At 37.9% G+C, this 25,267-nt stretch overlaps 1 protein-coding gene across 15 annotated transcripts in view; it reads left to right on the top strand.

Moving 5' to 3' along the window:
* Window positions 1-25,267, top strand: part of HDAC9 (histone deacetylase 9) — a 460,274-nt gene that overhangs the window by 425,353 nt on the left and 9,654 nt on the right. For all 15 annotated transcript variants that reach the window (XR_010435224.1, XM_064675750.1, XM_064675761.1 and 12 more), the window contains 3 exons: window positions 5,564-5,697; window positions 14,761-14,845; window positions 19,955-20,108. Coding sequence is in view for 14 of the 15 variants with exons in the window: in XM_064675750.1 (XP_064531820.1) it covers window positions 5,564-5,697; window positions 14,761-14,845; window positions 19,955-20,108 (373 nt within the window). In the remaining variant the exon portion in view is untranslated. The remainder of the gene's footprint in view (window positions 1-5,563; window positions 5,698-14,760; window positions 14,846-19,954; window positions 20,109-25,267) is intronic.

Raw genomic sequence — 25,267 nt, 5'->3', positions numbered from 1 at the left:
GAAAAGTTTGGAGGAGTCTTCTTCCTCCATGTATTTTCTCTGAGGAACATTTTGTCCAGTGGTCAGTGCTGCCATTATGTGGTGAAGGTGTACAAATTCCTCCTTCCTGAAGGACTAAGCAAATGCAGCAAACTATATGACACACTTGGATACGTCCATATCTCAAGAGAGTTGAAGATACATAAACCATCTTATTGAGCATTGTCAAGGTGGCCTTTTACTGTAGTGAGTCAGGTTTGCATTTTTTTGGCTTTCAAAGAGGTATACTATGTATCTTTGAATATGTACTTAATAGAGATTTAATAAGTTATGTTCAGTGTAGCAGCTAAAGAGCAGCTAATTATGAAAAGCATAGTGCTGTAGACCTAGCAAGCGTGCAATAAAAACATCTATTACATAAATTGTTAATCCATAAAAAATGTGTTCCTGAGACCATTGGTATTTATTTAACATACAATTACTGTCTAATTTAATCTAAATTAAATGCCTGCTTGAGATGTAATTTGAAGTGTTACTGAGCTTCCTTCTCCGTTATTAAATCAGCAGCTAATGCCTGGAGGCCAAACGTACCATTTAAATTCAGGTACCTCAACACTAACATTTGTAATTTCAGCCATTTGGAAAATGTTTTTCATAAGAATGTATTTGGCATTAAAATCTCCCTTTCCCCCTCACTCAAGGCCACATCCAGCCAACTGAGTCAAACCTCTGACTTAATCCAAATGAAGTTTTGACTGAATAAAAGGTCCTGAATTAAGAGTTGAGAATAAAATGTGTTCTCTTATCATAGAGCACAAGCTTTGCAAAAAGTCCCAGCTCCTGCTAGTGCTGGAAGGGTCATTTGACTCCTGTATGGACATATTTATTTAGGACACGTACCCTAGTGAGTCAGGAAGTTATGTAAAAACTGACCCAGTTAATTTTAGATGCTATTGTTGGAAGAATATCAATGAAAATTAATCAAATAGTCACGAAGGAACCACAGGGAAGGAGCACAGAACACTGGTGGGTAGACTTTTGGCGGAGATCATTGCAACAGTTTTAATGAGAGGAAAACACATTCTCAAGTAAATTAGCAAGTAATGACATGATTAAATGGTAAATAATAGTTAAATACATGCTTGGAGGTCCAGGACAGAGACTGTGGAGTTTTTGTGTTTTGCATGTATTCCTCTCCAGGCTGCTCCAAGTATCCAGAGGAGCTCACCAGAACTGCCTGTAATTTAGGGTTGGGTTGTAGCTTTTAAGATACTGAAGCCAAAAGAGCTGTTGGGGCCCTTCTGTTGAGGCTGAGAAAGCTGAGGCTTTCTCCATAGCTCTAAAGCTTCGCCAACCTTTCGATTGTTGATGTGTCCTCGTTCCTTCACCAGCTGCCTCCAATGAGCAAGGGCCAGCACCACGGCTTTGTTCAGCCTGCCATCACCCAAAGAATGACTGTGCAGGAGACATCTGCTCTCCTTATGCACAGTGGTGGAGAGGGAAGGAGTCTCTTTTCTGCTGAGGCAGGTTTAGTCCCCACTAACTGGGTGTTTGCACATTTGCTGGCGAGCAAATTGAGTTGCATATATGACTGTTTATGCAAACACGGAGTGCTGTGGTGCTGGCTGAGAGTGCACCCCATCCATATGGTTCCTTTCCCTGGCTGCTGAGGAAAGGATGTGAAAAGAATAACATTCACAAGTTGTCTTCATTCTCAAATGTTTCTTTTACAAAATGGGAGGCTGTACATACAAACTCTGGCTTGTTAGCTTCACTTCATCTAGCCGTAACACAACACATGGTTGTGTAATGAGTCTGTTGGAGGGGAGCTGAGCCAGATAAGAGGTGTTTTACCTGCCTTCTGTTTCCCCTTTCCATTTCAGGTACCTCAAAAACAACAAAAGAAAACTGAAATAACTCTGGATTGTCTTTTTATAGGGTTAAACATCTTTTCTTGGTTTTCAGTAAGAACAGGTAGAGTACAGTTGCTCCAGTGACTTTGGTCAAATGAGGCAGAAGCCTCACCCTTGCCATTCCTTGCTGCTTGGCAGAACTACAAAGAGTGTGTGGGGACCTTGTCTGTTGTAAACAACAAAAAACCCCAGAGTCCTTACTGGGGCATCAGTCCACTAAAAGATGAATGACTTGCTTAGATGGTAATTCAAGTGATTATCACACTGTGTCCTTCAATAACAGCCTGACATCTTGCTCAGTAGTATAATACAATATTAATTTTCTCTCTTCCTGCCTTTCTGCAATAGAATATTTTCTTACATAAGTCTGAATATTGTATCTCCTCCAATAATAGCACTGGAAGAGGAGAAAGGGTATAATTAAAAATTACGTGTTACTTTTGCTTTGAAAGTTTATATTTTTACTTTGAGGGCAAATAACAGGTCATATACTGTTATTTATGTCTCTAGTGCATAACATATTTAAAATGGTTACAGTTTTAATCTAGTCTTTGCTTGAATGACAGTTGTGCACCCACAGGTTTTTTGTCCAAAAAATATAAAACAGTTGGTGAGTGGGAATTTCAGAATTACTTAGTAGTGTTTTAATGTTGTTTCTTGTGGAAATCAAAGTTTAATCATAATATTTAATAGGATCATGGCAAATGAATGTTAAGTGCTTTTGCAAAGTTATACCCTGAATATCTAAATATGTGATCTGTGAAGGAAACAGGTACTTTTAAATTACAGAAATTATGAAAATAATAGTTGGCATAAAACCATTCTCACAATTTCCTGTCACACTGCATGAGCCTAATTTTAAAAAATGCTTCTACTTCTCTGAAGTACAAAGTCACTGAGCACATTTACAAGAAGATTTCAGCAGACACAGTAGAAGTGCCAAGAACTGCCGCTGATTTCTAGAAATTCATGAGAGTTGAAAGATCCAGGACTGAAAACGCTTATCTGACTCCTTTCTCACCTTAGAGTTGGCCAGTGCTTGATCTCTTTATATCAGGGGAGATAATGGATTCTTTTAATGGTGCTTGTTACTATTTTCTTCTTGTTTTCCTTAATTATTTGGCATGAACTACAGCCCATCTTAAAACTATTATTTGACTGAGATTCCTTTCTTTCCATTTTCTTACTTCTGCACTCCAGGGGATTTCCTTGAGAAACTTATTATCTTTCCTAGGTTGCTGCAGTGACACAAGATCCAAGTTTCTTTATTAAGAATTTCCATAACTCATTCAGTCACCTGCAATGTTAGTACTGTTGGCTAAAGTTATTTCCTCACTTTCTAGCAAGTCACCTTTACTTTCTCAGGGTAAATACACTGAAGAAAGGCCCCATCATCTTAATTTGGCTTGGAAACACTTTTTCTTGTTACCATGATCTGTATTAGGAAAGATGCTTTCTGTATGGCTCATTGCATCCTGATTCAGTCAGGGATTATTATTATAGCATTAATACTAGGAAAAACATTAGGAAACCAAGTAGACAAACTAATATTGTAACAATGTCTATGTGTTATGCTATGCGTGGTTGTCTAAAAGGAGAAAAAGGCATAGCAAGAGTCTTTACATTTATTGCCACATATACCTCAGAAGATTACAATGTGGTGGTAGCAATATTTGCCGTCATAAAAAAATTTTCAAAATGTGCAGAGGAAACGTGATAGAGCTTTCCCTTCATAGAATCTGTATAACACAAAGGATAATGTTGTCTTAAAAGTGGTGTTGGATTCCTCACAGACCCAAAGAGTGAGTTACAGATGTGGGGAGCCTGTGCCTGTTCATTCTTCTTCATTTCCTTTAAATGCTGTATCTACGACTCGCTTTGCAATCTTGGCACTCTCTTCTTATGAACCCACAGATCTCATGTGTAACATGCAGACAGAAATAAATCCTATAGGTAAAAGAAACTAGAAGTTGGCTAAAGATCAAAGGTTATCCTCATTCCACTCCTTCCTTCACTTTTATTATCCTGTCTAAATTTGGGTTTTTGTAGAGGATTGGGTGGGGGTTTTTTTGGTTTTGGTGGTTGTTTTTTTTTTTTTTTTTGTTTCATGAGGAAAGGTTGAGTTTAAATGAGAGTTTAAGGTTTTATTTGTTTTTCAACCCTTTATGTAATTTAAACCACAGTGTAGTTACTTTGCTAGAATCAAGACTGCAGTACTTATAGGGTATAGAAGATTGTGCAGTGGCTCAAGGAAACAATATTTCACCTCAAGTGTTCTGTGATCATCTGTAGATGAAGTGGCAAGTAGAGGAGGTTTTGTTGGTTTGGGTTTTTTTGTCTGCACAGATAATCCAAATCTGGTATCACTAAAGTCCCTGTTCTAAAAACAGTTGGACGTATGCTTAACAAAGTCCTAAAATGTAAACTAAATTAAACATGAGATTGCTTGTTTGCCAGATCAAGCCTTAAATCTGTGTCTTGGAAAATTTGCTGGAAAATATACTTGTAATTTTAAAAGTTTTTAATTTTCAATGGCCTTCTTCACTGGAATGTAGTAAAGATATGTGGGTTTTCCTGTCTTTATAGAAGCCCAGGCTTTAGCAGGTACCTTCTAAGTGCTTTATATAAGGGTATGAAATGCACTGGAATGAGTAGGGATGACCATCAGTAGAGCAACTAGTACAGACTAAGTGGAAAAGTAAAGAACAAGATGTGATGTTTATTTAACGTCAATAGCTTCAAAGCTTTATTTATCATTACTTGCTTAAAAGAGATTAAGCAAAAGCAATAGCTGTCCTAGGAAACTACCACAAAAATTCTTTCAAAAATCTTCACTCCAAATCGACATATTTCATACAATTTTTCTTGTCATTAAAAATGTAATAAATTAATTTTACTTGAATCACAGATGAAGACTTTGTGGTAGTGTTTGTGTAGTTATAGATCACCACAGAAAATGAAGTACTATCATTTTTGGCTATGGTGCAGAGTTTCTTAGAACACTGTTGGTCAGGAATGAGGAATACTGGTAGAGATAGCTACAAAGTTCTGGACAGTTTCAACTTACACCAAAACCTCGAATCAAAATAAGTGATCTAGTTGTTAGTGCTGCTTCCAAAAACACTTCAAGATGGAGCTAAAAGGTAACATATGTTTCCGCTATCTTTCAGTCCATGGTTTTATATTCTGAAACCCCAAATACAAAGGAAGAAGCAATTTGTAAATAAAAAAAAAATTTCATCATCTCATTTTAAAAAAAAACAATTATTTTTAATTATAACACTATAGTTGAACTACAAATATAATTTGTCCTATCGATGATAAGTGACCAGAGTTATATCAGATCTCTCTAATGACATAGGTATATGTCACACATATGCAAATAGCAAGAGAATCCAGGGTGATAACGGTTAACGAAGGTAAGAAGAGAGACAACCACATATTTCAACTAATCTCCAGCAATAAGGGATCAGCATGAGTGACATTATCTCACATCTGCCTCCAAACCATCTGGTGTGGGCCATGGTCAGAAACAGGATACTGGACTAAGTAAATCCTATGCTCCCTGTACAATATTTGAGAGCCTTCTGCGTTCTCGTGCACCAGATGTGAAATATGCCTGTAATATCTATTCTGCTTTAATTATTTGCACTACTGTATTTGAATACTAGGTTTTGGTCACCTAACCAAGCAATTGCTGAAGTTAGCGGATGGCCGTGTTGTGCTGGCACTGGAGGGAGGACATGACCTTACTGCCATCTGTGATGCATCTGAAGCCTGTATAAACGCCCTTTTAGGAAATGAGGTAAAACATAAATCATACTAGGTGGAGAGAATGATCCAAGTTTGCTGAAGCTGCTATCTTTGATATTGTTTCAGTAACAATGGTGTCAGTCTTTTTTTCATTTGGCATAAAAACCATGGAATTTGAACATGTCTTAGAAATGAGCAGACCTCAAATGAGCTGGTTTAGATAAATACCTCTAAATTGGATTTTTATACAAATCCTTTAGTATATGCCTAAATTATTCCCAGTTCTGAGTAATATTTAATACCTTCAAATTGCTTTTAGTGATGTGCTGAATACAAGACTTGACATCATTGTTAGTCATTGGTGTGCATATTATCTATTAGGAATGGACCTTTCAGCCATCTATTGTGGAAAAAAAAGTCTTTTGCGAAGTATCTGGTAATCTTAGGAACTGGATATTGCAAAGGCACATTTTTTGCAGTATTTTGACACCTAACTTTTGAAACATTAATAAAAATGTGTCCAAGATTAAAAAAAAGAATTAATTTTAAAGTGAAGATTCAGGTTGATCTGTCTGTAGTTTAAATGAAGTTTTCAAGATTTTTCAAGCACTGTATATATTATTTAACAACTTTTGAGAGGAGACTATAAGACTAAGTAAATATGAGTATGTGCCATTTATGTACACAAATGCAAGATAAGCATTCATATTAGTGAATTTTTTTCTGCTTTCCACTAGAAATAGCTTTTCTCCTATAGATATGCTGAGAAGGAAAACAAACTTGCTGAAGGTGCAGCCAAAATAATTTATGAAGGAACAAAAGCCTTTACCATAAATTGTGAATTTTGCAAGATCTTGTTATAAAGTACAGTGTGTTACCTTTTTTTCCCCTCTGGGGAAGTGTTAATAGCTATATAATCCATCCAATCAAATGTATTAGTGCCAAATTGCAAACTAGTCTGCCAGTTCCCTTCCAGTTCAAGACTTCATACCTATGTAAATAAGGTGAAATAACATGTCTTCTAATGGATGTTGATTAGAATGATTTTCTTAGTATTCTTTTCAATCTTTGCTTTTCATCTTTATGACACATCAAGAACAATATTTTAATGCTTATTATTTTTTACATTATACATACAATGACTAAAGTGTTAGCTTTTTCAAAGATAGATTCAGAAATGTAAACACCAAAAAAAAAAGGAGAAAAAAAGCTTTCATTGGGTTTTATCTACTGTCACCTTTGACAAGCTCCACAAGGAATGTTTTCCAGTGTGGTGCTATGTGCTACTGAAAAAGCTGCTCAGCTGAAATATGGATTCTGCAACCCAGCTTGGGGCATTTGACAATCTTAGTTAATGCAGCATTGCCTTCCTGATTAGCTGCCATTCCAGAGCACTCTTATTGATATTTCTGTTGTCATCTTCCCTAGGAGAGTAACTTATGACATCAGTGGCTTTTCATAGCCCTTCTAAACTCACTCCTTGAAATTTGCACCCTTTTGGGACTAATGCGAATGGTACGATGCTGATGATGTGATGTGTCCTCCTATGTGTAGGTGCCTGGGTCCCTCTATCCAGTTACGACCATTTGGTGGTGCTACCCATTTATGAAAACTGCCTTATTTTGTTTTAACACTATATCACACCCAACTATTTCTGCTGTCACCGAAATTATCCAAGAAAAAATAGTGATTGTGAGAAAAAGGAACTGGATAAGTGTACTGGAATAAAGATTTTCTTCCATTTTAGAGTAATTAGAGACCAGGAAATTAGACAAATTGTGAGTCTATCTGTTTGCAAAATATAGCAAAGTAAATTTTGGGAGAGACAAAAATTCACTAACTGAGAATGAAGACAGAAATAACCATGCAGCCATTTTTAATTCACTTGTAAAAGAACATGTTCCTTAATAACTCGAGACATCTCATGGAATAAGCATTATTCTGATGTGCTCTTACAGCGTTTTCTTCTGGGACATGCATCAAATGGTCTGGTGCAGCATATTTTCAAAGACACAATATGCTGTGGCTGCTAAGAAGAGAAAAGTACTCCAGAGAGGACGTTGTTACCAAGATTACCATAAGAAACTGTCATTGGCTTAAAAGAATAAGTAAAGGTGTTGCCGAGGAGCAGACATTAATGAGGAAGTCTGATACCTAGTTAGCAGTTAGAAATCAGCACATCTGTTGACATCTGTAGATTTATGGCAATATACACCACATGGCCCACAGCATATACATTGCTTGATTTCAGCATACTGTTCATGAACTTGCACAGCAAATTCCAAGCATGTTCTGCCCAGGACAGAAAAAAACTTTTTTTCTTTAAACAACCAATTACTGTAATTTGTGGATGCATTCTTCCCTGAATGCAATTCTTTACAGGTGATTAATAGGATAATTAGAACTTATTATCTGCCTTTCATTTTTACAAACAGTGGTATGTAGTGCAACCCTAGTTTAAAAACATTGGCAAGATGAACTTCAGTTCTAAACACTACACGTATAATTGAACTCAAATTAGAAAGGTTGGGAAAGGCCTTTGTGAGGTACCCTGCAGTTTGTCAGATGTATTTATTCATGTGCTGAGGATTAGAATTCATAAACATTTTGCAGAGCTTTTTGAAAACTTTTTCTTTTGTTTTGTTGTTTTTGGCCAGGACTTGTCAATACAAAAATCCACTGTGTCATATGTTCTATTACCAGTAGAATAACATTTTTTAAAAAAATTGGTAAAGCAAGCCACAACTTCCAACTTTCATGGAGCACTGGTCTGATATATAGAGGTAATATCAAATTTGCAAGTGCAAAATGCTTTCTTAATTTCTCTCTGAGCACCAAGAAGGAAAACAGTTTGACATCCAAAATACATAAATTTTGTTCTTATTTATGTATGGCTTATAGCTTAGTGATTTTTTTAGCAAGACAACTTTTCAATCTTCTCTTAAAAAAATGTGAGTGAAGACAGAATGAAAAGAATGCCCTTTAATTAATCTTCTTTAAGAATTGGAGCGTGAAAAGACTGGTAGAAGTAATGTAGAACTTAGAAGAGATCCACACCCTTTCTGATCAGCAGCTGGAAAGTGGGCAAGACACCCTATAGTATCTGAAATGGCTCTATCTGGTTTGGTTGTGTGATTCTCTCCCTAAATAATGAGCAAATGAAAAAGGAAATTATAGAATCAAAGTTAAGGATAAATTTTATAAAGATAAATTATTAATTATAATGCTTACCTATAAAATTACTTTTAGAATATTTTGATATCTTAGGTTTTTCTGTCCATGCTTCTGTCTACAAGCAGAAAGAAAAATCCATTTGACCATTTGCAGAGCTAATTAGGAGCACTGTAGGTTATCTCCTTGGAAGGAAATCTTCCTAAGAGGTGAGAAGAGATTAAGCAGTTGGATTCCCTTGAAATCCAAAATGTAAACATGGAAAACCTTCTGGAAGGTGAAAAGGCAAGATGAGCATCAGTTGCCTTAAAATAGTCCTGAATTTTCTCAACATGGTTTGCGAACTTGTCCATTAAAAGAGCATCTGTCAAAACAAAGGAAAAGATAGTTTCAGATAATTGCAAAAAAGACATTGCTTTTAAACATAAGCATTTCTGAGATTATGATATATGTGCTTAAAATTAATTATTTCATTTATGTACAGTTTTTCGGAGATTGGTTATATAGTTTTAAATACTCATTTTAAAGTGTATATAGATATACATATTACTTCAATTAAGAAAACCATTAAATTTTAAGATTTGTATTTTATTCCAAGAGGTATGTGAAAATTGGGTTGAATATTGAGATTTTCCCCCAAAATCTTTGTCACAGAGTGTGGAAGTTCCACGCTGTTTTGTCGATCCTAGCTTTGGTGCTATAAGACCTCTGCCATGACTTTTGGTGCAAGGTGGTGGTGAGTGAGGCTTCTCTAGACATGCAAGGGAAGGTTCTGCTTTCTTTCCTCCACATTACTTTTGAAGAGTCATTATTTGGATCTAAAAAGTCCTTGGGCATAAGTTTTCCTTGAGATCAGTATGCTAATTCCTGCATCTTATTTCCAACATAACTGCATTCAGGTAGGGGCTTTTCTGCAGCCAGAAAGACTAAGGAAGGATTTCTTCAAACACAAAACTCTTTGTGTCAATAACTACGGATTTAGCTCTTCCTTCATCCCATCCCTTTTCAAGCAGCCAGGTGTGATATTTCCATGGGACACAGAAGTCAGTCTAGCATCATGGTCCCGCTGGTCTGCCTCTAGGTTCGGGCAGTGTCTCTTAGCTCTCTGTCATACAGCAGTTTGCTGTGGTCTATAACAAGTGATAATTAGTCACAGGCGGGGTCATGCTCTTCTTTGCACAGAGGAAGCAGAGAAGTGCAGTCCACAGTGTGCTTTGCCCAGCGGGACCCTGCAACAAAGGCACAGAGAGGATGCATGTCTGTTCTCATTGACTGTGGCGGCCAACGCTGAATTTGGCCCTAAGTGTGAAAACATTTCTAAGTGACTAAATTTAACATCTTCTAGTAAATATTCTTCTGGCTTGAGTTTCAGTCTGAAGCAGAATTTGACAAAACATTGTGATTGGTTGGCTCCCAAGCATGCTTGAAAACTTACACCGGACAATTTTCTTGCAGAGTGTGAAGTATGTGCTTCTTTCTTGCAGTCTGTTGAGCTGGCATTTAGGAGGGGATGGTAATTTAAGTGGAAAGCTCGTACTCTGCAGCTTTCCTGCTGATGATGAAAAGTTGGCGTTTTCTTCTTTGTGGAATTCAGTGTGAATCTGGGGCTGCTTGCCAGCTAGGCAGCGAGCTCTGCCAAGAGGTCCTGGACTTCATTAAAAGGGGTTATTTACCAGAACAGGTAAGCATTCCTCTCTTCAAAATGGAAATATTCACGGAAGTGAATATGATCTGAGATCAATTTTAAATTGCATGGTAAACTTTCTCACAATCTCACATCCTCATTGTTAATCTGAGTCTAATAGTAGAAAATAATTAAAACTGAGTCTGAGGCAACTATCAACTGCTGCTGGCATAAACCCAGAGCATAGAAAGAAAGATTTTGATGGGATAGGAAACTGGAGCAATGTATGTGCCAGAGGTCAGCATGGTGACATCGAAGTTCCCAAGGTGGTCAGTGCTAGTCAGTGAGTGGTTTGGCTGAGGAAACAGAATATTCTGATTCCAAAGTTACATAATGCCAAGGCATCACTTGTTTTTCAGGGACTGAATGACCCGTTGTATTTTTGAACTTACTCCCTGCTGAAACGTGTTTTGTTTATATACTGCATTGTAACAGTGGATCACAAAACTACGCCTGAAGTGTTTTATGTGTAATCAGAGAGTGCAGTAACTTTGAGAAGATTGCTTATACAAGAACACATAATATGGAGGACCTGTGAGATCTTCTAAATTAGTCCTCTGTAATCATAGCCAACTTTAAGAGCAACAAAGCTCAGTCTTTGTGCTGATATGCTGATATGCTTTTTACACAATGTAACCAGAAGAGGGTGGTTGTAGTGCTTCCCCCTGCAGCCCTGGCATCCCTGAGGAGCCTGTCTGCCTTCTCCCCTTTCTCTGCTTCTGGCAGGACTCTCCATGCTTCTTACCTTGTGCTTGCACTTGCCTCATTTGTCAGTAATCTCTAGCTCCAACAATCTTCACTGAAGCTAATCTTGGTGCTTTAAAACATGACAGTGCTAATGACTGTGTGGATATTGCTAGAATTTTCAGCTCAGTACAGACTGCTGTAGTTTCAAATTCTCTCTGCGTTCCCCAGGATCAATTCAGATCCCTTTCTGGGCACATAAAATTTCCATCATTAATTCCTTCTTCAAACATTTGTTGATATGCCTCTGGTAGATTTAGGCAGCCCAAGTGATTTTTGCCCATTTACATTGTTTTTCCTCTTTTAAAAATGATTAGTGGGCACGGTTTCTACTTTCATCTGCTACTTTGGGCACAAAAGCCCAATTCAGCCACGTATAAGCTTTGGAAATGTGACCCTTTGTGACTGGTCTAAACTGTCTGTACAGTGGTTTGGTTATTTCTGCAGACTTGAGCTGTTCTTCTCTGAAAGATTTCTTTCCTGATGATGTATTTCCAGTGCTCTTTTCAGCTTTCTTCCTGTTAGCCTCCAGATTTAATACACTTCATGGTCTGAATGCCAGTAAGAGTAGGAGGGAAGGTGATGCTGCCATATATGCCAGGTGTAGAGTGATTTCTTTTGTTCAGTGTTGGGTCTAACTGCTGATATTTTCCAGGGACACCTCTACGTCTATACAGTTGTATCCAACCAGTGGATAACTGCCAACAGAAATCATTCTTTTGAATGCAGACAGTCTCATTTCAAAGTGTATAGAAATAGCTGCCATAACCCACTGTCTTTATTTCTGCAGTGTTTTTGTAATGGTACTGCATTTTGGGCTGAACAAGGTATATGATGTAATGAACTTTCTTGTGGAGCCTGATATTGCCCTGATATGAAAGAGGGTCTTAGGTCTGTTGAGCTATCCTTAAGGGTGAGGAGACAGAATAGCTCAGGAATCTGCTTCAGCCAAGCTTGATATACAAAATGAAATTTTTGTGGAAAAAAGAGTTGAAGAAATGATCAAACACAACCATTATACTCACATCACCTACAAATCTGTTAGTAGAGCTAACAGACGGAGTAATGTTTGGGAGAAGTGTTGAATGTTTTACTCTTTCTTTAAGGATTCATCAGCTTATGCTGATTTCTAAAAACACACCTGCCATTTCTAAATACTCACCTGATATGTCTAGATATTCAAGTGCAGCCTACTTGTTAAAAAATTATTTCTATACTGATAAATAAAGAGATGAGTTTTATAGATTAAGAAATATCAAACCTTTTTTTTTTATTTTGGGTCCTGCAAAAATCCTGCTCTAAAGAGGGCAACAAAATATCCACCTTTTACCAGAAAATCTCCTGTAACTGTCTCTGCATCATTTGTTCCCAGCTTAATACTTAGTACAAAAGGTCTGCATAAAGAATCTCAAGGTATTGAAAGGGAAAAGCAAGACACAGCTCTCACATATTGCAGTCTGGCAATTCCATAACTTTTACTATTATTCCTACTGCTATAGCTTGGAGCTATTTTGTTCTGTTTCAGGGAAGTGAATTGGTCATCAAAGCCTTAGGAATTAGGAAATTGTCAAAACAGAACCTTAAACTACTCTTTGCTTCCCCTTATGTGTTCCTGTACCCAACACAACCAAACAAGCCTTCAGTTTTGTACTCTTCCTGGACAAATGATAGATTACTTTGAACAGAAAATGGCTAGTGAAAAAGTAAATGCTATTCATCAAGGTATAGATCATTGGTTTAAAATCTATAAAGCTTGATCTGTTGGTGGGCATTTTTGCAGATACAGAGTTTCCCCACAGGCACTTACAAGAGTTACCAAATAGAGTAACCTATGAAGATCATAAAGTAAATGTGGTTCAAGAATTGCAAATGTATCTGTAAATGTTATTTGTATTTTAATTGCTGTCTTTGTTCTAATCCATGATGCATATTAGATAGCAACAATCTTCCTTTGCACGTTGGCCTCTTTGGTAACAAAGTAGAGCTGGGACCCAGTCAGGTCCAACCAGCACTTCTCTGCACACTTGTTCACTGTGCAGAATGGAATAATTTATGCTATTTGAAAACAAAACATAGTGCTATTGTTTCTAGCCATAAGAAAATCTTCCAGCTGCAATGCCATATGGGCTTCTAAGGCAATAATGACATGAACAGTCCTGTTCATTTTAGTTACCAAGACTCCAAAAGACTGGTGATATTTGCAATGTCTTTATTGCTGACAGGCATTCACTGCTGATTGTAACAGCAGGATCCCAGAAGTTCTGGGATTTGTAGCTGAGCTTGCTTAAAATAGCACCACTAAGGGAGTATCCACACTGCAGTTACTTTCCACTTTATTTGCTTGGATCAAAGTTGATTTTATCTTGTTGGTGAGTAGCAATGCAGCAGTAGCAACCTGAAGGACAGTATATGATGGCTACTGAACTATTAACTTCACAGAGGAAGCTCCTTGGGTGGGCTTCACTTGACCTAGTTTAAAATAGACCCAGGCATGCTTAAGAAAGGAGTTTTGTCTGCAGTACAGATGTCTCCTGTCAACGGTGGTTGAACTTTCTTAGCTTTAGAGAGGAGAGATTGGTATTGATAATGCTCTTTTTGGTCCACCTTGACACAGTTGCTACTCCTCAGGAAGCACGCCTGCACACTCAGCCATGGCAGCCTATGTGGGGAAGCAGAAAAAGTGGCTGGATTCTAAGCAAGGAGAATATAGTTATTAGAGTGAAAGAAGAAACATTTAGCCTAAACAATTTTTTAACCTTTTTCTAGGAGAAAATGTGTGGAAGGTGGATTAAAAAAATCTCACGTGAGTGAATTTCAAAATACAGTTTGCTTGGTATATCTATCCATTTCAGGACAAAAATAACTGTGCGGTAGCTGAACACTCTGTGCTAATGCAGCCCTACTCAAAGAATATAGAATTAAAACTGGCTAATTAAAATGCAACTGATTCTATAAAAAATTTACTTAGAGAACTCTTACTGTTGATCTGCATAACCCTTTTTTATCTACTGCTTTATTTGAAATTAATGTAAAGTTAGTAAAAGCAGCTGTGTTTTATGGTTTTCCCCCATAAACCTTAAAATGTGTAAGATGGTTAGATGTAATAACACCAGAAAAATAAAGATAATAGAGTGCACGCTTTGGTTCCAGTGCGGCTTCAGCAAGGTTTTGTTTGGAGTGCCCAGCTGCGTATACAGACACAGTGGAATTTGGTTTGTGAGGAACCTACAAAAATTACACAAATAACTAGCATTTTTTTAATGAATAATTCACAGACATGCACCTGCTTCAGAGACTCCATAGATTAGTCTTGCAGCCAATAGAAAAGCCCCTTGGAATTCAATTACATGGCTGGAAAACAGAAAACAAAATCATGGCTATACATTTAGAACTGATATCAGCAAAATGTTAACCGGTTCTTTGGGCTGAGTTTTTCCTGAGGATTAGGTTGTTTCAGTTTGTTTTATGTCTCTGTGGCTTATTGAATATTTATATTATTCTATTCTATTCTTTCAGCTGGAGCCTCTCCCGGAAGATGTTGTTCACCAAATCCCCAACATGAATGCAATAGCTTCTTTAAAAAAGACCACTGAAATTCAAAGTATGTTTCTCAGTTTGAGTTGGTGGGTTAGTGGGTTTGGATTAATTTTTTATTATTAATTAATGTCATAGACATTATTGTTTCAGAGAAAAAAAGTGAGCAAATGTTTTATGTATAAACTGACATGTTGTGTCTAATATATGTATATCTATGCTTTTATTTCTGTTTCTTTGACATCTCTTTGTTTCTGCTATGTATTTAGCCTTAAGAAAACTAACACACTAAAATTATTTAAAGAGATTTCTGATTCCTGAATATTCCCAAATCTTTTTATTCCAGAGCAGCTTGAATGAAATAGATGCTTGTCAGTGAGGGACAAGAACAGACAAGTAAACTAGAGCTCTAACAAATAGTTTCTTCAGGTTCTGTTTGTTCTGCTCTTTACAAGGTACTCACTTTGAGATGCATAGGAGCTTGAGATAAAGCTAAAAAGCTCAACATGGGTACTAATCCATGCAATAATACTAAAAAATACATTGTTCTGTTTCTGGTGCAGAAGGTATGTTATAGTTTCACTTTTGTGCCCTGACCCTAATCCTTTACTACCTAGATGCTTTACTACCCAGGGCATTCGCTTACTGAAGAACTTTCTCTATGCCATCAGTTGCTTTAATCCAACTGAGCACACTTTCCTTAAGTTCTCTCACCTTCTGTTCTCTGCCATTTTACCGAGGCAGTGGGAGCTTCCTGACTTCTAATGTTTGCTGGCTCCTTAACAATAAAAAATGGATAACAAATGGTCTTTCTTCATGTTAGATGAATCACAAATAATTGGGATTCATCTACATAAAATAAAAAACGCAGTTTTTAAAAGGGACACCATGCATTATCCACTGATCATGCAGTACTTTTCAATCTGATTTGAGTTGTAAAGTGACAAAGGAAATTAATTGTAGGCATATAATTTATCCTTCATATCCAGTAGATACCTATATGCAAATGCTCTAAGTAAATCAGCTTTATATGATACATTCCAGTAAATCCTTTTTACTGAGTGGCATGTCCTAGGGTATCTCATGAGTTAAAATTCCATGTTAGTAATCTGTTAATGATCTGGAAGGAGTCAGCAAGTTAAGGAGACTCATGTACTGTGCAAGATAGTAAAGATTTTCAAATTATAGTAAGGACAGAATGCTGCACGCAGGCCACAGACATGAGGAAAGACGATGCAATTCTGTTTGAAATAAGACATGTATTTAACAGAAAATGGATCTGAAGCCAAAAAAGGGTGAATTGAGAAACAAACAAAAAAATGGCTCTAGAAAGGCATGGTGTCTTTACTAGAAATACACACAAATGATGGCAATTGAGGGAGAAGGGGTGGATTTAGGAATGAATATATAGTGTAAGTCTGAAAACATAGTCCAGAGCTCTGCAGAGTGACTTAATTTTGCCACACTTAGTTTTGAGCTGAACCAGTACAGTCCTGCAGTCCAGCAGGCTGTTCTTTGGAAACCTAAGTCAGGCTACTCGGGGTTTGGAGCTATTCATACTCAATATTCTGCCTTTTCTTGCAGATATTACCTAAAAAGTTATGTATACCTCGTTTTGTCAGGAGAGAGACCAAGTATTAGAAAGGAATATACTTGGATGACAGAAAGGGGCACTGAGGAAGTTCAGAGCAGCTTTATGGATGATTCATATTTTGATCTAAGAGAAGCAAGTGTATGTGGAATATTATGGGGAGTTATGCAGGCTGGAGAGCATTAGGCTGTGAAATAGCACCTCAAGAGATACTGAGAAAACCTGATTTGCTTGGATCTTTGTTTGCATGTATATTGGGTTTGTTTTTCTGTGATCCAACTTTCATAATGAATGTTAGCAATATTTTAGACCAAATAAGTCCCTCCTCTGTGCTCTTTGCAAAAAAATTGAGGCTACAGTACTTAGAAAATAAGAAACAACTTTTTTCTAACTAAAATAGAATTTGTATAAATGTTTTGTATGTGACAGTGATCCAGAGATCCTTTGGAAATTTAATACATTTGGAAATAGCAGTTCCCACACCCATGTAATATGCTATTTCTAAACAATTCTGTTCACCAGCTTGAATACCACCCCCAAACACTTCTTTTTTCAAGCAAGCCATGGTATGGCACGTCCAAATCTATCTGTGAAAGGCAATTGCAAATGCCTGTAACAGTGACAGAAACTTTCCCTTTTATTATTTCCTGGTAATAATCAGTGCTCCCACAAATCTTTGAGGGAGACTTAAGCACATTTTCATGCTGAAAGCCAAAGCATACCTAGAAGACTGATTTGGTTTCATTGTTTTTTTCTTGCAAGCCGTGATTGCTCATGTTTTGTATGAATGAAACCAGCAGCGTGCTTCATTCTTTCCCCTGAGTTCCACCAAGTTCTTCTCAATGAATGTAACAGGACCGGTAGAATTTCACATTCCAGTAGAGAACAGCAGAAATGGCATTTTCAGAGATGTGAGCAATTTGAGGCAGATGCTTTTTGAGCTCATTTAATTGTCAATCCACAGCATACCTAGAACTTGTAACAAAGCTCCTTTGCAGCTGCATGCTGTGATTGCCTCTCCATCCCACAACACCTTGCCGGCAAATCTTTCAGCTGAACACGGATCAAGGCCTGTAGGTTTTGTGTACAACACATAAATGTTGTCCCAGAAAAAAAGTAGCTTGCAGAGCTGTTCTGCTTACCCCAGGTGTTTGTAAAATAGTTTTCTGATTTTAAAGAAAAACCTCTTCTTGCTTTTTCACAAGCGTCACAAAGCTCTCTTTGCATGAGGTACCTGCTGCTACCTGGATGCTATTCCTAACTGGGACTGCTTTAAAATTTCCTCCCACAAAACCACAAACACCCTGCCACGTACTCCCTTTCTCTAGGACCCTCCGCTGCAGTATAGGTGCTGTCACCTGCCTCCTGGCCCGACTTCACTCTCTTTCTTTATCACTGAAGCCCCTCTCATAATTCTCAATGCATGGAAACAAGGAAAATCACCAATCACATGGGAGCAAAGGGCAGTTAAATGGGCACAGAGAGCCCACTAATATGCTTGAATTGGCTCTGAGTTTTAATGTTACAAGAAAGTCAGGATTCAGGGGGCAGCTGGTGTGTGAGCCTGTGTGTGAATGAACGAATGTGATGTAGCAGTCCTCACTGATGCTGTTTTATTGTTGCTGCAGGAGAGCAACACAGTGGTAGCTGGGTACTAATATTTTATTTTATGAATAAGAGCCCTTGAAAACTCCAGCAGTGAACATGGGTTCATTTCTTTTATAGGCAAGAGGGGGTATTATTCCCATGCCAACAGATTTGATTTTCTTGCACGTCTGTTTCTGCAACAAAAACCCCACCCACTCTGTGAACATTTAGCTCATAAATTATAGGGTTTGAATTGGGTGTATATTGCAAAGACTGACTTTTGCACATATGATCTGTGAGAACATTGTGGAATGCTCATATAACTTTTTTGTTTGTTTTTAGTGTATTTTTTAATGAATAGAGAATATGGTCTCTGAGCACAGTAATAATAGAGAATATTTTTGTCTTGTATTTATAAAATTTGCCAGGCTCCAATCATTGAGCCTACTGTTATGTACATAACTTTTTAGCTCTGTCTTTCATGTTTTTGGAGCAAAGCCAAACTCCTAACACTTAATCTCAACTTTGTAGGATACTTAATACACTTTACATTTTATCCCCAGAAGGTCCCCGTTATTTAAAGATTCTGCTAACTACTCAAACGTGCACACTATTAGAGTTCAAAGAAACACTCTGGCCATGCTCACTGGTTGTTCTTGAAGATTGACTTGGGCTTTCATCTTGCAATGATGTTTTTGAATAAAGACATTTTCAGGCTTTATTGACAGCTGCTTTCTCACTGGAGGGAAAAGTTCATCTTTCCAAAAGCCTGAAACTGTGTTGAGAGCTGTGTTACCAAAGAAGTGGTTTTCAGCAGCCTGTGTGCAGCACAGGCAGCACCACTGCTGGCCTGGCCTCCCAGCTGTCAAAGCCTCCAACTACCCTCTGGATAAGCACCTCAGCTCAGCCCACTGCCCAGCTGCCAAAATCCTCCTTTTAGTCCTCGGAAAAGTCCCCTACTTGATCCCCACTCTTTCACAGCTGTTGAAACCCTCTGTCTAATTCCCAGATAAGTACCCTGATCCAACCTCTGCAGCAGCTGCTGAAAGCTTCTTGCTAAACACTGAATAAGCTCTGGTCCAGACTTCCCAAAGCTCCTAATTCCCAGGTGTCATCCACCTGGCAATTAGAGAGTGCTCAGTGTTTTGCTGGACTATAAGAAATATATATGTAAATTCTTACTTGTTCATATGGCTATCAATAATCAACCTATTTTTTAATAGCCCTGCAGTAGCAGACAATTTTATATGTTGAGGATGAGTCACCTGCCATTATTGTTTGTGTCTCTTGAGGACCTTCTGTTGAAGGCAGAAAGCTGAAAATATTCATGTTTTTAATCCAACGCTGTGTTTTTACACGGCAAATTTTACGCAGCAAACCAGAAGTCTCTATTCCTTGTGATACCTGGCAGCTTTCCAGCAACAGCCAGTTCATATATGAAAGTTTTAAATAAATTATTGTTCTAGTATACGCCCTGAGGTTGGAGGAGAAAGAACATCCAGGACTAACAAACCTGATTGTTCTGGCAACACCACTTCAGTCCGAGCTGGCATTTCTGACTTTTTTCCTTTTCAAGACAGTGCTGTGTGAGCACTTTGTACAATAATGTGCATTTTTCTACATTTTGCTGTATATGCATCAACTTTCTGCCATATCAGAGCTTCTAGATATTAGCCCTGCTCTGAACTCTCTTCACCTTGCGTAGATAAAGGCAATAGCCTGCCTGACAATCTGTGTTCATTAGTCTGTGTGTTACTCCTCCAGTTTATTACCTTCTGGGGAAGGGTGTGACACAGCCCTTGGAATGAAAGCACTTTCCAACTTGGCATTCCTAGGTTCAGAAATATATGTCTTCACTGCAGTCTGAAATTTCAACTGTACTGCTTACACCACAGTGATTTTAAATTATAATCACTCAGTGTTGAACTAACTGATTACTGTGCTTGTACCACCATGCTAGCTAAAATTCCCATAAATTATTATGTGTGTTTTCCTTAGGCAAGTACTGGAAGTCAGTGGAGCCATACTCTGTGCCAGTGGACTGTGCTCTGGCTGAGTCTCAGCAACAAGAGAGGGAGGAGACAGAAACGGTGTCTGCTATGGCCTCTCTTTCAGTGGATGTTGAGCAGTGTATCCCTCAGGAAGGCAGCAGGTAAGTGTATGAAATCATTAGAGAGAACAAGCCTTTTGCTCCAGCCAAGTGAGATGAAGAAATAGATAGACTAGGCTTGCTTCAAAATTATCTGCTGATTGAGATACTGGAAATTTTCATCCCTGAATTTGAGTACTCTCACTTGGCCTCTGGAAGCAGAGGTATTCTGTGCAAGCACTTTTGCTTAGGTTTTTTTTTTTTTTGGTGTGTCTATTTCTTCACTAAAGCTCATGATTAGTACAAGGACCTTGTTTTCTTCCCATGTCTGATGCTCACTGATGCATAAAAAGTGCAATATCCATATGAGGTAAATAGACATGATCAAATGTAATCAACCATATTCTTTTCTCATTGGAAGCTTTTCAAATCTGTTTTAGTTTTAATTTTCTAGGAAGGTATTTAACACACAGATAAATTTAATAAGAATGGACTTAAATCATTATTAAATTATATTAGACAGGCATTAAAAGTTACTTCCCTGGAAGCAGTGGAACAGTGCCAGTATAAAACTTAAACCAATCTTGACAAGGATTAGGGCCAACATTTTCTGTGTACCAAGATGAAGGTAGACCGGCAAAGAATGAGAACACTGTTTTTTCCAGCTTGTCATCTGCTTTTTACATTAATGAAGATTGTTTTCAATTTCCAAATTGAGAAAATGGTACAGTAAGTGCTGTTGTGTTTTTTGCCAATTACAGAAGAAAAGAAAAATGGATAGCCACTGAATACTGTGTCATCTACAATCAGAAAAGTCACTGCAGAAGTTTTTGGAATTTCCTATTTTTTTCATTTTAAGGACAAACATCCCTAGTCTTCACCAGTAGAGAAAGACCCAAAATGTAGTGGAACCATTCAGTTTCCATCACAAAGAAAAAACAGGAGGGAGGAGGAAAGATGAAAAAAGCCTTATAAGGAGACTCATCGGCTCCCTGAAGGGTATGGAGCAGAGCTGTAGCAACAGGAGAGAAAGGAGGGAGCTGTGGGTAGGCAGAGCAGTGATGGGAGTGGAGCCAGAAGGGTCCATGGCTCCTACATTGTGACAGCTTCTTATTTAAATAAATTCTTCTTATTTGCTTCGGTTCTTGCCTCCCACGTTGGATCTTTTAATCAGAACTGAACTGATAGGCACCCAGGGGACTAGTGCAGTGCTCAAAGCTGTGGATGTGTTTGGGAGCGAACATCTCATACAACAGTGGGAACGCTCATCTGTCAATGAGTTGAGAGGCACAGCTCAAAGGGAGACACAGGGAGAAGAGCTAGCTAGTAAAGTTCACAGTATTTTCATAATTACCTTTCCAATTGTAATTGTAGTTTTAATACTCTGTAGCTATTCTTGTGCTAGTATTATTACAAACAAATTCACAAAAGCTTAGAGAGGAGTCCATGATGAACACAAGATGTATTTTAGATTTGTGACTGTGCTAATCAGTGCTCAGCTAAGGAATAATGTGAGAGTTTCCATATAAATTTCTAACAGTTATGAGACACTTCTGCTACCTAGGGATAGAAAGGTACATACATCTTGCATAGCTCTGAAATATAAAGAATTTTACTTAAAGTGTTGGAACTAATGTAGTCAAATAAAGCAAAGCTTTAAATTGTCTGGAAAAGGGTGTGGTTAATTCTGTGTATTTTTACATTGCTGAGAATAACCAAGAATTGTATTTATGTGCCTCCACTCGCTTAAAACTACAGCTATTGAAAGCAACTGCTGATCCTGTGTGATTTGAACAAAATAACCCTTTACCTAATGCTGCACTTAATTATTGTACTTTTTACCTACCAACTGATAACCTGTGACAGTTTCCACCCATTCTGAAAACAGAATTTCAGCACAGAACTGAGAAAAATGGAAAAAAAAATAGATATGCTGAATTGTACACAAGTGGAATTCATGTGGCTGCCAGATTCATTACACTTCATCAGTTCTGGACTCTTATAGGGACCATTCCATCATGATGAATTGTTTTGTGGAAAAATGGCTTCGTTTGAAATATCTTCTGTGGTGCTGCAGACATTTGTCAGCAGCACAAAAAAAAGCCTGCACACACACGTGTTCTGAAGTTTGCTTCCACATTCGTTACCCACAAAGAGGTCACATGAAACCAGATTGCCATCAGGGAGTGACAGGACAACAAAAGTTCTGTCCCCTTGGACCGAAATTGATAGTTAGGTTTCTGAGGCTTCTGGGCATCATTGTCTTTGTTTTCTTCCTGATGAAGGTAAGGAAGAATATGGGATCAAAAATGGCCCCCCTAAGGGTCTGATTCTGAGGGTTGTCTGAACTATGGGGAGACCTGAGAGGACCTGGATGCACTTTGAAAATGAATGAAAGTCCATTATGGAATGTCCAGGGACTGATTCTGTGACATTGCACACTTTTTGGTTCTGTATGATTTCATTCATTTCATATAAGCATGCTGTTCATTTCATAGGCACATACCAACACAAACTGCAGTAAGGTAGAGATAAGTTCAACCTTGCTCTTTCACATTTTTTGATTTTTGTTGTAATAAAGGACTATGTATGCAATTCTTCTTCTCCAGCCACTTCCTATGGCAAACACAGGGCTGCAGGGATGTGAGAAGTCATGTGGGGTCTCAAGCCCTCTTGGTAAGACCACCTTAGATGCGCCCTTCCCCCTACTGTTGTGGATGGGGTCACCTTTTGAAGACCTGTTGCAAGCTTTTGCATTGAGTGTTTGTTTGGGAAAGTTGTTTGTGACAGGTAGGGTGGGATGAGAGCAGAAAGCACTGTGCCTGACAAGTTGGCCTGAAGGGCTCCTTGATTACACCAGGAGTCCATTTACTTCCTCTTAATTCCTCTTAATTCCCACCACGGTCAGCCAGGCTGATAGTTCTGGCCTGCAACTCTAATCCTGTTTCACTGATTTGATGATAAAGATCCTGTCGACTTCGGATCTGGATGGTCAGGCCTCCAGATGAAGAGAGCAGCAGCAAGAGTCTCTTTGTGGGAAACTCTTGCCAATTATGTTGGAGGATATATTGGTGTTTGGAGTGAGATGACTCACTTTAAACTCAGATTTTGGGTAAAGGAGCTCTTTTCCTGGCCAACTCATATCTGACTCATTTACCACTGATGAATAAAGGATAAAATGCTCCTGGCTAAGGCCCATATTAAGTATTTCTATTTCTTTCTTCTCTCTTTCTTTCTTTTCTTCAAGTGACAGTGCTGATTACTTTTTTACTTGATTTTCTCTGGCAGGGTAAATGAAGAAAAACGTGAAAAGCTGCTATGCTTTTGGTGTTTTATTTTACCAAAGCACAACTCTGCATTTTAAAGTCCAATTGAATCTTGATTATAGACTTCAGAAGAGAACAGATATAGAATAAAGGGTTTGTGGATAGGAAAGAAAACATGCATGATGCTAACACAGATTTAAATACAGATGCAATTAAAGGAACAGGCATGCTCTATAAAACATTTCTAACTACCAAAACTTTAGTGTGTTGATAACTGTTTGTTCCCTATGTGAGATACAGATTTAGCTGATTAGAATTTTGCTTTGGCCAGACATCTGTTTCAGAAATCGTGCTGTGAAAATACTTAGTACCCTGCTGTCTCTGATACATTGGAGCTTCTGGATGTTTCTTCTTAAAATGGAAAAAAGAAAAGGGTGTGGAGGGAGATCTCTTGCACTTACTATTTTTTCAGGAAACAGTAAATCTTGAGAATGACATTTATCAGAATTTGACTTTATGGCTCTGATTCAGCTGAGCGTAGATTTTACTCAAATGGAAATTAAAACAAAGTGTAATTTTTACTCTTGATGTTACAGAGCTACCAGTTGCAGTTTAATTATATTATATACTAGAGCAACTGGTTGAATCATGGGATACAGCTAGCCACCATTTAGGGACACTCGCTGTATTTGTATATCAACTCATAAAGCTTCACTTGGCATTTCATTATTTGGATATCTACCTCAGCTGTGCTGAGTAACCAGCACCTACCTGGCCATACCCCACAGGATCTGCTTCCCCAGGTCAGCCTGCAGCCTTATCTTGCCCACCTTTCTCTCATCCTCCAGTGGTGGTTGCATAAGGAAAAGAACCAGGATGAAATTGTTGGAAGACTTTCTTTGCACAGGGATGTCATTTGATCCCTCTCCCTAATTTCCTTCATAAACTTCTAATAAATTTGTAAGGCTTGCTATCTTTATAAGTGTTAAGACCTAACTCAAATTACTGTTACCTAAATGCCTATCACTACTTTCAATTTCCCCATAAAGGCTTACTATATCTCCTGTGGTTTCCAAAAGGGGAACTGCATTTGTTGCCTTCTCTACCTCTTGCGTGGATGCTGAGTTCAGCTTTAGAATATGCTCAAAAACTATTTCTTTAACAGCATCCTAATCACATTTCCCTGGAACTTAGCAGACAAATATCATCTGCTCTTAGAAATTTGGCAATGTTTGATATATCAGTTTGTTCTGGTGCTGATTCAGTTTAAGATAGTTCATCTGCAAATAATAAAATCTCCCTGACACTTCTCTAGTGAACCCAGATATAAATAGTTCATTTTGCTTTTGTGGTCTACCTTCCTTGATGCTCCTTTTATGCTTTGATCATTTCTTCTGATGTATTTTGAAAGATCTTTTTATTATTAGCTTTTATGCTTTTAACATGTTGCTCTTCAGACTCTCCTTTGTTCTGCTTCATTGAGGGTTTACATTTAACTTGCCAGAGTTTATATTTTATTTAATTTGCCTTATTTGGACATTACTTCCTCTTTTGAGAGTATACGTGTAGTTACTTTATTTTGCTCTTAAGCTAGGATAGTTTTTACTTTTAGTTCCTTTCTCTTTGATCCATACTAAGTCCAATTTTACTAGGATCTTGTATATAATATCTTTATATGCTCCCCAAATCATCTCCATGGTATAGAAATGTACCTCTTTTTTCCCAGCTCTCTGCTACCAGAGGATCGCTTTTCAATTACAACGATCTTCCCGGAGACAGCTGAGTTAAATTAGGAACAGATTATGGCATAAAACAGCCATACCATGCCAGAAAATCTATCTTTTGTTCAGCAGTTTCTGTGACTTGGAAACATACCTTGAATTTTTAGTTTTATGTGTGTGATGATGTAGCTAAGAGGAATCTCTGTAATTCTAATTTAAAAAATAGGGTAAGAGA

This window comes from Pseudopipra pipra, chromosome 1 (genome assembly GCF_036250125.1).
Source record: "Pseudopipra pipra isolate bDixPip1 chromosome 1, bDixPip1.hap1, whole genome shotgun sequence".
In the NCBI taxonomy this organism is placed as follows: domain Eukaryota; kingdom Metazoa; phylum Chordata; class Aves; order Passeriformes; family Pipridae; genus Pseudopipra; species Pseudopipra pipra.
Note: the sequence above shows the minus strand (reverse complement) of the source record. Positions and strands in the feature narration are given on the sequence as shown.